The sequence below is a fragment of the Manis pentadactyla genome, chromosome 4 (genome assembly GCF_030020395.1).
Source record: "Manis pentadactyla isolate mManPen7 chromosome 4, mManPen7.hap1, whole genome shotgun sequence".
NCBI lineage: Eukaryota > Metazoa > Chordata > Mammalia > Pholidota > Manidae > Manis > Manis pentadactyla.
The window spans coordinates 51847119-51861428 of NC_080022.1; the positions used below are offsets into that span (position 1 = coordinate 51847119).

The following is a 14310-nucleotide window of genomic DNA, read 5'->3' on the forward strand; positions in this document are numbered from 1 at the left end:
ACTCAATCCCTTTCTTTTCAGAATTCTTATAGGTCCTGGTTATCTATTGAAAAATTTTTCTCTTTAAAAACAGGCTTCATTCAAAACTTTATTTTTTTTTTCATTGAAAATTATTTCAATTTTTTATTTTGGACGTCAAGCCTTTATCGGATCTGTCATTTACAAATATATTCTCCCATACTGTAGGGTACCTTTTTGTTCTATTGATGGTGTCTTTTGCTGTACAGAAGCTTTTCAGCTTAATATAGTCCCACTTGTTCATTTTTGCTAATGTTTTCCTTGCCAGGGAGATATGTTCAAGAAGAGGTCACTCATGTTTATGTCTAAGAGATTTTTGCCTATGTTTTTCCTAAGTTTTATGGTTTCATGACTTACATTCAGGTCTTTGTTCCATTTTGAACTTACTTTTGTGTATGGGGTTAGACAATGGTCCAGTTTCATTCTCCTACATGTAGCTGTCCAGTTTTGCCAGCACCATCTGTTGAAGAGACTGTCATTTCGCCATTGTATGTCCATGGCTCCTTTATCAAATATTAATTGACCATATATGTTTCAGTTAATGTCTGGAGTCTCTAATCTGTTCCACTGGTCTGTGGCTCTTTTCTTGTGCCAGTACCAAATTGTCTTGATTACTATGGCTTTGTAGTAGAGCTTGAAGTTGGGGAGTGAGAACCCCCTACTTTATTCTTCTTTCTCAGGATTGCTTTGGCTATTCGGGGTCTTTGGTGTTTCCATATGAATTTTTGAACTATTTGTTCCAGTTCGTTGAAGAATATTAAGAATATTGCTGGTAATTTGATAGGGATTGCATCAAATCTGTATATTGCTTTGGGCAGGATGGCCATTTTGACGATATTAATTCTTCCTAGCCATGAGCATGGGATGAGTTTCCATTTGTTAGTGTCCCCTTTAATTTCTCTTAAGAGTGACTTGTAGTTTTCAGGGTATAGGTCTTTCCCTGCTTTGGTTAGGTTTATTCCTAGGTATTTTATTCTTTTTGATGCAATTGTGAATGGAGTTGTTTTCCTGATTTCTCCTTCTATTGGTTCATTGTTAGTGTATAGGAAAGCCACAGATTTCTGTGTGTTAATTTTGTATCCTGCAACTTTGCTGTATTCCGATATCAGTTCTAGTAGTTTTGGAGTGGAGTCTTTAGGGTTTTTTATGTACAATATCATGTCATCTGCAAATAGTGACAGTTTAACTTCTTCTTTACCAATCTGGATTCCTTGTATTTCTTTGTTTTGTCTGATTGCCGTGGCTAGGACCTCCAGTACTATGTTAAATAACAGTGGGGAGAGTGGGCATCCCTGTCTTGTTCCCGATCTCAGAGGAAAAGCTTTCAGCTTCTCGCTGTTCAGTATGATGTTTGCTGTGGGTTTATCATATACGGCCTTTATTATGTTGAGGTACTTGCCCTCTATACCCATTCTGCTGAGAGTTTTTATCATGAATGGATGTTGAATTTTGTCAAGTGCTTTTTCAGCATCTATGGAGATGATCATGAGGTTTTTGTCTTTCTTTTTGTTGATGTGGTGGATAATGTTGATGGATTTTTGAATATTGTACCATCCTTGCATCCCTGGGATGAATCCCACTTTGTCGTGGTGTATGATCCTTTTGATATATTTTTGAATTCGGTTTGCTAATATTTTATTGAGTATTTTTGCATCTACATTCATCAGGGATATTGGTCTGTAATTTTCTTTTTTGGTGGGGTCTTTGCCTGGTTTTGGTATTAGGGTGATGTTGGCTTCATTGAATGAGTTTGGGAGTATTCCCTCCTCTTCTATTTTTTGGAAAACTTTAAGGAGAATGGATATTATGTCTTCTCTGTGTGTCTGATAAAATTCCGAGGTAAATCCGTCTGGCCCGGGGGTTTTGTTCTTGGGTAGTTTTTTGATTACCATTTCAATTTCTTTGCTCGTAATTAGTTTGTTTAACTTTTGTGTTTCTTCCTTGGTCAGTCTTGGAAGGTTGTATTTTTCTAGGAAGTTGTCCATTTCTTTTAGGTTTTCCAACTTGTTGGCATATAGGTTTTCATAGTAGTCTTTAATAATTCTTTGTATTTCTGTGGAGTCTGTCGTGATTTTTCCGTTCTCATTTCTGATTCTGTTGATTTGTGTTGATTCTCTTTTTCTCTTAATAAGTTTGGCTAGAGGCTTATCTGTTTTGTTTATTTTCTCAAAGAACCAGCTTTTGGTTTCATTGATTTTTGCTATTGTTTTATTCTTCTCAATTTTGCTTATTTCTTCTCTGATCTTTATTATGTCCCTCCTTCTGCTGACTTTAGGCCTCATTTGTTCTTCTTTTTCCAGTTTCAATAATTGTGATGTTAGACTATTCATTTGGGATTGTTCTTCCTTCTTCAAGTGTGCCTGGATTGCTATATACTTTCCTCTTAAGATTGCTTTCTCTGCGTCCCACAGAAGATTGGGCTTTGTGGTGGTGTTGTCATTTGTTTCCATATATTCCTTGATCTCTATTTTAATTTGTTCGTTGATCCAGTGATTATTTAGGAGCATGTTATTAAGCCTCCATGTGTTTGTGAGCCTTTTTGTTTTCTTTGTAGAATTTATTTCTAGTTTTATACCTTTGTGGTCTGAAAAGTTGGTTGGTAGAATTTCAATATTTTGGAATTTACTGAGGCTTTTTTTGTGAGCTAGTATGTGGTCTATTCTGGAGAATGTTCCATGTGCACTTGAGAAGAATGTATATCCTGTTGCTTTTGGATGTAGAGTTCTATAGATGTCTTTTAGGTCCATCTGCTCTACTGTGTTGTTCAGTGCCTCCGTGTCCTTACTTATTTTCTGCCCAGTGGATCTATCCTTTGGAGTGAGTGGTGTGTTGAAGTCTCCTAAAATGAATGCATTGCATTCTATTTCCTGCTTTAGTTCTGTTAGTATTTGTTTCACATATACTGGTGCTCCTGTGTTGGGTGCATATATATTTAGAATGGTTATATCCTCTTGTTGGACTGAGCCCTTTATCATTATGTAATGTCCTTCTTTATCTCTTGTTACTTTCTTTGTTTTGAAGTCTATTTTGTCTGATATTAGTACTGCAACCCCTGCTTTCTTCTCTCTGTTGTTTGCATGAAATATGTTTTTCCATCCCTTGACTTTTAGTCTGTGCACGTCTTTGGGTTTGAGGTGAGTTTCTTGTAAGCAGCATATAGATGGGTCTTGCTTTTTTATCCATTCTATTACTCTGTGTCTTTTGATCGGTGCCTTCAGTCCATTTACATTTAGGGTGACTATTGAAAGATATGTACTTATTGCCATTGCAGGCTTTAAATTCGTGGTTACCAAAGGTTCAAGGTTAGCCTCTTTAGTATCTTACTGCCTAACTTAGCTCGCTTATTGAGATGTTATATACACTGTCTGGAGATTCTTTTCTTCTCTCCCTTCTTATTCCTCCTCCTCCATTCTTTATATGTTGGTTGTTTTATTCTGTGCTCTTTCTTGTTTCCTTTAACTGCTTTTAGTGGGTAGTTGATTTTATTTTTTTGCCTTTAGTTATTATTTAGTTGGTCTGCTTTCTTTGCTGTACTTTTTCTCTGGTGACATCTGTTTAGTTTTAGGAGTGCTCCGATCTAGAACAGTCCCTCTAAAATACCCTCTAGAAGTGGTTTGTGGAAATATGAATTTTTGTTTGATTTTTATACTTGATTTATAAATCAAATTCCCTCAACTTTTGCTTGTCTGGGAATTGTTTAATCTCTCCATCATATTTAAATGATAATCGTGATGAATACAGTATCCTTGGTTCAAGGCCCTTCTGTTTCATTGCATTAAATATGTCATGCCATTCTCTTCTGGCCTGTAAGGTTTCTGTTGAGAAGTCTGATGATAGCCTGATGGGTTTTCCTTTATAGGTGACCTTTTTCTCTCTAGCTGCTTTTAAAACTCTTTCCTTGTCCTTGATCTTTGCCATTTTAATTATTATGTGTCTTGGTGTTGTCTTCCTTGGGTCCTTTCTGTTGGGAGTTCTGTGTATTTCCGTGGTCTGTTCGATTATTTCCTCCCCCAGTTGGGGAAGTTTTCAGCAATTATTTCTTCAAAGACACTTTCTATCCCTTTTTCTCTCTTCTTCTTCTTCTGGTACCCCTATAATACGGATATTGTTCCTTTTGGATTGGTCCCACAGTTCTCTTAATATTGTTTCATTCCTGTAGATCCTTTTATCTCTCTCTCTATGTCAGCTTCTATGCGTTCCTGTTCTCTGGTTTGTATTCCATCAATGGCCTCTTGCATCTTGTCCATTCTGCTTATAAATCCTTCCAGAGTTTGTTTCACTTCTGTAATTTCTTTCCGGACATCTGTAATCTCCCTCCGGACTTCATCCCTTAGCTCTTGTATATTTCTCTGCATCTCCGTAAGCATGTTTATGATTTTTATTTTGAATTCTTTTTCAGGAAGACTGGTTAGGTCTGTCTCCTTCTCAGGTGTTGATTCTGTGATCTTTGTCTGCCTGTAATTTTGCCTTTTCATGGTGATAGAGATAGTTTGCAGAGCTGGCAGAATGACGGCTAGAAGAACTTTCCTTCTTGTTGGTTTGTGGCCTTCCTCTCCTGGGAGAACAGCAACCTCTAGTGGCTTGTGCTGGGCAGCTGGGCGCAGACAGGGCTTCTGATTCCTGCCCAGCTATTACGGAGTTTATCTCCGATGTTGCTGTGGGTGTGGCTTGCCTCGGGCTACGCTCTGATATGGTGGAGCCCCGTTGGAGGGGGAGCGGCCGGGAGGCTATTTATCTCCGTGAGGAGCCTCCATGCTCCCTGCTGCCCAGGGTGTTAGAGTGCCCAGAGTGTCCCAGGACACTTCCATCCGGTTTTGGGGTCCCTGTCCCTTTAAGACTTCCAAAAAGCCCTCGCAAAAAAAAAAAAGAAAAAAGCCACTCGCTTTTCTTTGTCCCTGGGCGCTGGCCTCAGGGACCCGCTCACAGGTCTTGTTGTCCTGTTTCCCTAGTATCCAGGACCCCACACATGCACTGTTTCTGCGCTCTGGTGCGGATGGCTAGGGCTGGGTATTTAGCAGTCCTGGGCCCCCTCTGCCTCCCCGCTCACGACTCCTCTCCTCCCACCAGGAGCTGGGGGGAGGGGCGCTTGGGTCCCGCCGGACCACGGCTTGTATCTTACCCCCTTCGCAAGGCGCTGGGTTCTCGCAGGTGTGGATGTGGTCTGGATGTTGTCCTGTGTCCTCTGGTCTCTATTCTAGGAAGAGTTGTCTTTGTTATGTTTTGATAAATATATGTGGTTTTGGGAGGAGATTTCCACTGCTCTACTCACGCCACCATCTTGGCTCCACCTCTGCCTCAATTTTTTTTTTTTTTGAGAGGGCCTCTCTCATATTCATTGATCAAATGGTTGTTAACAACAGTAAAATCCTGTATAGGGGACTCACTGAACAATCATTAATCAACCCAAGCCTAATTCTCAACAGTCTCCAATCTTCTGAAGCATAACGAACAAGTTCTTACATGGTGAATAAATTCTTACATAGTGAATAAGTTCTTACATGGTGAGCAGTGCAAGGGCAGTCATCACAGAAACTTTTGGTTTTGATCACGCATTATGAACTATAAACAATCAGGTCAAATATGAATATTCGTTTGATTTTTATACTTGATTTATATGTGAATCCCACATTTCTCCCTTATTATTATTATTATTATTATTATTTTTAATAAAATGCTGAAGTGGTAGGTAGATGCAAGATAAAGGTAGAAAACATAGTTTAGTGCTGTAAGAGGGCAAATGTAGATGATCAGGTGTGTGCCTCTAGACTAAGTATTAATCCAAGCTAGACAAGGGCAACAAAACATCCACGGATGCAGAAGATTTCTCTCAAAACAGGGGGGTTGAGGTTCTAAGCCTCACCTCTGTTGATCCCCAATTTCTCACCTGATGGCACCCTTGCAACTGTGCCTGTCTTAGGTTGTTCCTCCCTTGAGGAATCTTACCCGTCTCTGGCTAACCAGTCATCTTCCGGGGCCATACAGGGAAATGTAAAGTTGGTAAGTGAGAGAGAAGCAATGTTGTTTGAAAAGGTTAGCTTTTTACTTCTTTGCAGATTTATGCCCTGTGGCTTCTATGCCCAGCATTTGTCTGCCTCAATTTTTTAATAGAACTTGTTTAATGGAAAGATTTTAAATCGTTTAGAATGGGTTGTTGGCTTGTCAGTAAATCCCAAATTGACAGATTATAAAGGTTGTCGGTGTCTCCACAAATGCCAGGTACTGCTTTTTTCAAAACACCTAAATATATACTGTAACTTTAGAAGGTAGTATGTAAAGAGGGGATTATTACTATGTATAAGAACACTATTTTCATGTTGACTAAATTATTGCAGAAATACTTTGTCAAATATAGGAATCTTTGAAAGAACCAAACTTAATTTTTAAAAATAACTTTTTATTATTGCCTTTGGTCAATTTAACAATTCCTTAAGTTAAAGAGATTGAGTATTGTTTGCTAATTTTATAGATGATAATCAGGGAGAGTGATCTGTCCAAGGTCACATCAAGGTAAGTCGTAAGAACTGCAATTAGAATGGGTTTTCTGACTTTTTTTTCTGTTATGTTACCAAACAGTTTTTCACAATATTTTACTGTAGTCAGTGATAATGTTTTGCTTCATTGCCTTTTACTACCAAAAGAAGATAAATCTTAACTCTGTAGTAAGCCTTTAAAGTAGTATGACCAGAAGACTTACTTTGGGGTGGGGTGGGATAGAAATGATAATATACTTAATTTTTGATGGTCTGGTCCTGATGGAGAAGCAGATATTTAGTTATAAATAAACTCTACAGTCTTGATGAGCTTTTGTTTTTTTAGCCAGAATGGTAATGCAGGGGCACTGGATAAATGTACACGAGAGAAGCTAACAAGAGATTCAACACTAAAACAACAGATTTCTTCATGTGGTCCTACTGTGCACTATTGCATCCAGTAAAGGATTCTTCTGTACTTTTTGTTGCAGATGCTGAGAATTTCTTCTAAGGAGAAATATCCCTTATTTACTTTTGTAAATGGGCATTCCAGAGACTATGATTTTACATCTGCTATAACCAATGAGGAAGACCTTTTCTCAGAGGAGGAAAAGAAAAGATTGAAAAGATTTAGCACAGAAGAGTTTGTCTTGCTTTAAAGATGAGCACATTTGTGCTTGGTGAAAAGAATGCTTCTGAAAAGGGGAAAATGAAGAGAAACAAGTATACTTGAAGCTGGTGTATCTTCACAAATATCTTAATTTTGTATGTTCTTTAAAAAAAGAACATTTGTAAATATACAAGTTTTAAAGATATTTTTCTGAAAGAGAAATGATTTAATCTTGATTTTTAATAAACACCAAGTGATTCTGACTGCATTCCTATTTCCCTAAGATCTGCTAATGATAACTTTACCTCAATTGCAAGCCTGCCAGTCTTCAAATTCTTTTACCTAAGGTCACTAGTTTCCTGAAGGTTTTGTGACATCAGCTCCAAAATTGGGATCATCAAATACTTTGAAAAGCTTCACATTATAGTAATTACCTGATGACCAGAGAATATCTTCAGTGCTGCCTAGCCTCCTGACATTAATACAACCAAAGGATACATTTGGATGTATCTTGATATATTGAATAGTAATTGTTAGCTGTGGCATACATACAATTATATAAGCAGAATCATGAATTAAAGTAATACTTAGCAATGTGCTTTTATAATGTCTCATTTTGCTTGCTGCTGAGCTTTCTCCAAGGAGTGAATATAAAGTACTGGTTTCCCCCACAAATTTAAAGGCTGACTTATTAATAACTGCATCCAATCAAATCAGATAAAGGCAATTGTAAGATAGCAGTTGTGTTTTTTTCCTATCTCAAAAATTAAATTTTATGGAACTCTTCTTTTTATGCAGTTTTTGCATATAAAGATAAGGACCAAGAAAGATATCAGTAGAAGCTCCTCTATGTGATTTTTGCTATGTGTATAAATCAGTGTAGTGGTTTTCAGAAGCCGAGACTGTAAGGTAAATCTGCCTTAAGTGTATTAGGTGTTACCAAAAGGCAAATCTGTGATATGAAAGTGTAACAGTTATTGAGCCAAGATTATATACTTTAATAAAGATGTGAGAACATAAAATGCCTTTGTTTTGGTTTTAATGGGATTCTTTTAATCCTTTTATTTGAAAAATCATTGTCTCAAGTGAATTCTATTTATAATGAAGGCAAATAATATTGTTTCTCTGAAAACAAAATATTAACTTATTTTATGGAGCTTTCAGGTTTCAATGTGGAAAGGTGACATATAAAAACATAAAATTGTGTGTCATTTAAAGTCATTGATCTCTTCCCTCAGAAAGCCTATTTCTTAGGGTTAAAGTCATATGCAAAACTGAATCAGAGGTTGGGCTAATGAGAGAGATCAGGTTTGGCATTTCCCAATGAGGATAGTATAGTGAATGAAATAAGTAGTCTGAAATAGAAAATTTTCCTTTACCCTAGTTAAAATCTGGACAAATTGAGTCCATTACTATTTTTCCTAGAATGTCAAAGCAGTACAGGAATAAGAAACCAGTAGTATGCCTGACTTCATATACACTGCAGTTGTCTCATCTTAATTACTGCAATTTGTTCTTTGTACACACATGTGGTATTCTCAGGGTTCTGCAACAAACACATCAAAGGAGAGCCCTCATACCTTCAATGAACTGGACCTGATTGTAAGTGTTCTAAGGATTATATAAAAGCTTACAGTTATAGAATAGCATTCTGTTATTTTCTCAGTATGTTTGGGAATCATTTTTATGTAGGATTTTGGAGTGAGACAAAATTACACCTGGGCAAAAAGTTCAGGTGACAGGAGGCAGAAACTTCCTTTACATTGAATTATATCAAAAATTCTCAGAATATTGTTCAGACACAACACATTTTACAATAAATGACAGAATAAATGTTTAGAATCAGAAATTGCCAGCATAATATGCACATGACAAGTACTCAGTTGTGTGTATGAACGAATGTGTGCATTCATGAAGATTTAGAGGTAGGCTGATGGATTTTTCTTGCTTGTTAGTTCACCTTCTGTTGAGGACCATGAGTTCAGAATTTGTTTTGAACACAGATTTCATTTCAAGTTCTGACAGCCAGTAAACTTGCAATAAAGCTTATGGATGATGTCTTTCAGCTTGAAGTAAAGGAAAGTAAGAAAGGACAAGATTTTAAGATCAGTGTTCTGTTGGAATTATGACACGAAGATCTTCCATTTTTACATCAGTATTGAGAAACTAGATTTTATCATTAACATTTCAGAAGTGAATTTTTAATATTCTTGGTGTGACTTTTTGATGGTGAAGATTTCTTTTCTCTCTTCTTCATAACATTTGACTCTTTGAATCCCTTTTTGTCAGTGTATTAACCACTAGCAGGCAGTTTGAGAGTCATCACTTGCTGATTGAGTGAATGAAAAGATCCTTTATAGTGTAAGTACACCGAAAGAATTTCCCCGAGGTATCCATTTTTCTGTTTTTACATGAAACTAACCTCATTAAATCTGTAATAGAAGACAACTTTACAGGTTAAAAATTTAGGTCACTTCTGCGTTCTGTTAACCTTAGGATTTAACATTGTCTAAGGACAAACATATCTAAACTAATGTATGTTAATTTAATCTTGTTTTTAGAAGAATTAAAGAACCAAAACAACAAAAATGACTTATCTGTATAATCTTTACAATTTTGGGTCAGAAATCTGTTTTTTCTTTTAGAGATCTCTAGTAACTTTATATTATTTCATGCCAGAAAGTATTGTATTTCTTGTCAAGTTATACTAACCCATCTTTTCTTTTTCCTTTTCTCTGCTAATTCCTTTGCGACTAGGATAAAGTTTCATTTTCATGATTTATCATAGATCACCTTTAGTAGCTTGTGTTGTACATCTAAGTCTTTTTGATTATATGTTCATGTACAAACATAAAACTCTGTAAAGGACTTTCTACAAACAGGAAGTAAGAGGAAAAACATAATGAAAAAACATTTTGAATTAAATAACATGAATTTCTATTGAAACAGATGAGGAAACAATTTAAAATAATTGTGGAATAGGGGCATTTCTTGGAAAGGATAAGGGATTATTATTTTCTATAAAAGAAGTGCTAATCTTTAAAAATTTCTCAGGAGAATAAATATTTATCATATGATATATATTACAGCCTCAGTGTTGTCAGTCAACCAAAATTCAGTAGAACTATATTCAGTTGAGCATTTAGACCAAATATCTTGAGAGATTGAATTGAAAAGGTGAAACATCAGACCAGGAAAAATTGGAAATATCCTATTGATTGTAAAATAGAAATTTTATATCATTTATAGTTTGAATCTTAACTCAGTTTAGAAATCTTAAGCATTTTTGTGAGATTTTCATGGTTATATAAAGACTTTCTCCTTACCTATAAACTTTGAAAAATATTTTATTTAGAATCAGTATTGCAGGAACATTTTTGAATTAGCATTTTACTCTCTTTTTTACAGTCCTCCTCAACATTATTGGTGGCAAGCAATGGCCCAAAACATTCACAACTAGAGTTATAACATTTCGCTTATTCTCTCATAGTAAGAAAACTATATTAAAAGTGGAGAATATATGTTTGTTATTAAGTAGAAAAATTACTGTGCTGCCCTCAACCCCAATCCCTCCAGAAATTTAGAAATTCAGTCTTGCCCTGTTTTAAGCTTTGCAGTCCAGAGAGTGGATGTCAGCCAAGATAATAAAAAATTCTGCAGAGAATTATCTTCCATTTCAATTATTGAAAAGTAATAATTACAAATATAACATATTATATTTTATACTAAGAGACCGTAAATAAGATTTGGGAATTCATGGGCTTCAAGAAAAGTTACAATTTTATAAGCAAGAAAGCTAAAGGAAAGTTAGAAATCCAAGAGAGGTTTGGTAACAAAAGAATGTGAGAATTATTGACAGCAAGTTTTGAGTGTGTCCAGGCAAATACACCATAGTAAACTGACACAGATAAAAATACATTAGCTAAAAAGGTTTGTAGGCTGGGGTGATTTAAAATTTGATTTAGGCACTGGAAGGAAGTAAATACCGAATGATACCAGAAGATGGATATGGGGCTGTCATGTTGCACAACTCCAGGGGGCACTACCTTTGGTGTAATGTGAACAGCACTCCCTAGAGTTGTGTAGAGTGGCATCCCTGTAGCTAATATTTACATACTACTTGCTATTTACTCAGCAGTGTTCTGATTAATTCACTTGTATTAAATTACAGCTAATGAAGCTAAGATGGGGAATTAGAACTGGGATTAAGGGGACAATTAACATGAGTCCTGGGTCTTGGATGATCATACAATGGAACAGATCAGGAAAGTCCATGGTCAGGACTGTAGTTAATAATCAGAGGGTTTTAATGGAAAGATACACATATATTTTAAAGTTATTTCCAAAGTATTTTAAATAGATGTAGGAAATAATCCCACCTTGCACTTCTACCTGAACATATTATCTTCAGTTGTCTATATTCCATCTATTTTGTGTTTATGTTCACATTAAGCATATTCAATAGGTTTAATTTTAATTTTAATTTTAAAATTCTATTTGGTGGAGAGATCTACCACTTGTTCAGTCTTTGATACTTTGATTTGTATGTTGACATTGTCTTAAACCTCTGACTTGCACAGTGGTCTTCCCTGTGTCTTGTGACTAGTTTCTTACCTGACCCACTGTGCTGGCTGGCTTTGTGGCTACCAGCCCATGTCTGTGAGAAAGAGATTCTTATTTTTGTACTTAATATGTTCCTGTAAACACTTAAAACAGGTGGATCTGAAGCATAGATGTTTTCAAACAATATTTTAAGAAAGGTTCTGTCCCACAGAGTATAAAATATAAAAATACGAAAAACATGAAACTACTTTTAATCATAGGCTTGACATGATCTTGGATGACATAGTTTCAGCTTCTCATAGATACTCTTTGTTCTTTTATAGTTGAACATATAGTTGATTGACTTAAAGTCAAGTGAGCATTTCATTGAAGCTAGTAATTGTTTCTATCTTTATATTAAATTTATGAGACTTTTTATTGAAGTATCATTGATATACGATCTTATATTGGTTTCAAATATACAACACAGTGGTTCGACAGTTATCCATATTATTAAATCCTCACCCCCACTAGTGCAATGAGAACTGAGAACTTTATTTCTAACCATGAGTTTTAGCACTTTAATTTTTTGACTTCCTGTTATGTTTACAAATTAAGGTGAAGTGAAATATAAAATCCAGAATTGTATAAGATGTTGTACAAAGATTGCAATGTTAGCTGGCAGGCAGCATCAACTCAGAGCTCTAAGTGCTTCTTTGTCAGCTGATGTTTGAAAGTCCAAATTTTTATTTAAGGTGATTTAGGGGTATCAGATTACATATGAAAGTCTAACGTCTTTTTTATAGCCATCCTAGTGGGTGTGAAGTGGTATCTTATGTTTTTTGTTTTAAGTAACAGCTTTATTGAGATGTAATTCACCTTTAAACTGTACAGTTCAGTGGTTTTTAATATATTCAAAGTTGTGCAGTGAGCACCACTACCAAATTCCAGAACATTTTTATTACTCCAAAAAGTCCTGTACCTATTAACTAATCTATTTTCTGTTTGCATGGATTGGCCTATTCCAAATATTTCATATAAATGGGGTCATACAAATGTGGCCTTTTTTGCGTCCAACTCCTTTCACTTAGTATAATATTCTCAAGGTATGTAGCATATATCAGCACTTCATTCTTTTTTGTGACTGAATAATATTCCAGTGGGTGTACTACATTTTGTTCATCAGTTGATGGACTTTTGGGTTATTCCCACTTACTGTGACTAATGCTGCTATAAGCATTATGGTACATAATTTTGTGTGGATGTTTGTTTTCATTTCTCCTGGGTTTATGCCTAAGAGTGGAATTTCTGGTTATATGGCTGCTCTATGTTTAACTATTTAAGGAACTGCCAAACTGTTTTCGAAATTAGCTATACCATTTTGCAATCCCACCAGCAATGTGTGAGGGTTCCAATTTTCTACTTCCTCACCAACCCTTGTTACTGTCTATCTTTTCTAATTTAGCTACTTAGTGTGTAAAGTGGTACCTTATTGTGGTGTTGATTTGCATTTTCCTGGTAACTAATGGTGTTGTGCATCTTTTTGTGTGTGTTAGCCATTTATATATTTTCTTTGGAGAAATGTGTATTCACATTCTTTGAGCATTTTAAATTGGGTTGTCTTTATATTATTGAGTTGTAAGAGTTGTGGATACAAGTCCTTTATGATATACATGGTTTACAAACATTTTCTCCCATTCTGTGCATTGTCTTTTTTCTTTCTTGATGATGTCCTTTGAAACACAAGTGGTTTTTTTAAAAAATCGAATTTGTTGTTGTTGTTGTTGCTTGTGCTTCTGGTGTCATATTTTAGAAACCAAGGTCACAAAGATTTATACCTGTACTTTCTCAGAGTTTTGTAGTTTTAATTCTTACTTTTTTTTTTTTAATCCATTTTGAGTTGGTTTTTGTATATGCTGTAAGATAGGTGTCCACATTCCTTTTTTGCATGTGGATATTCAGCTGTCCAGCAACATTTTTTGAAAAGACTATTATTTCCCCCATTGAGTGGTCTTGGAATTCTTGTCAAAAATCAATTGATCATAAACGTAAGGGTTTATATGTGGATTCCCCATTCTAGTCCATTTATTTGTAAGTTTATCCCTGTACCACACTATCTTTTTTTTTTTTAAGTATCACTGATACACAATTTTATGAAGGTTTCACATGAACAACAATGTGTTTTCAGTATTCACCCATTTTATCCAGTCCTTCCCCTACCATTGCAGTCACTGTCCATCAGTGTAGTAACATACTATTGTCATTACTTGTCTTCTCCGTGCTGCAGTACCACATGATCTTAGTTATTATAGCTTTGTAATAAATTTTGAAATTGGAAAGTATGAATCATCCAACTTTGTTCTTTCTCCAAATAATTTTAGCAATTCTGAATCCCTTGTGTTTTTGTATGAATTTTAGAATCAGCTTATCAATTTCTGCAAAATTTTCCTTCCATTTTTTAGTCTTCATTTTTAAAACATGAAGTGTTACTGAATTTTTACATAGGGTAAAGTTGGGCCCAAACACCAAAGATACATGTTTGAAAAAGAATAAAACATGTAAAACATAGGTCTGATAGCTGTGGTCATATTGTATAAGAACATAATCAAATCACAGTAGATTACATTATACCTTAGCATCAGCCAACATAAGTGCTTCAAGAGTAATACT

General features: G+C 35.4%; 1 protein-coding gene across 5 annotated transcripts in view; it reads left to right on the plus strand.

Moving 5' to 3' along the window:
- ATG4C (autophagy related 4C cysteine peptidase) overlaps positions 1–7366 on the plus strand; it is a 117760-nt gene extending 110394 nt beyond the window's left edge. For all 5 annotated transcript variants that reach the window (XM_036911282.2, XM_057500272.1, XM_036911280.2 and 2 more), the window contains one exon: positions 6980–7366. In XM_036911282.2, coding sequence (XP_036767177.2) covers positions 6980–7147 — 168 coding nt within the window. In that variant the 3' untranslated portion in view covers positions 7148–7366. The remainder of the gene's footprint in view (positions 1–6979) is intronic.
- Positions 7367–14310: the final 6944 nt, after the last annotated feature.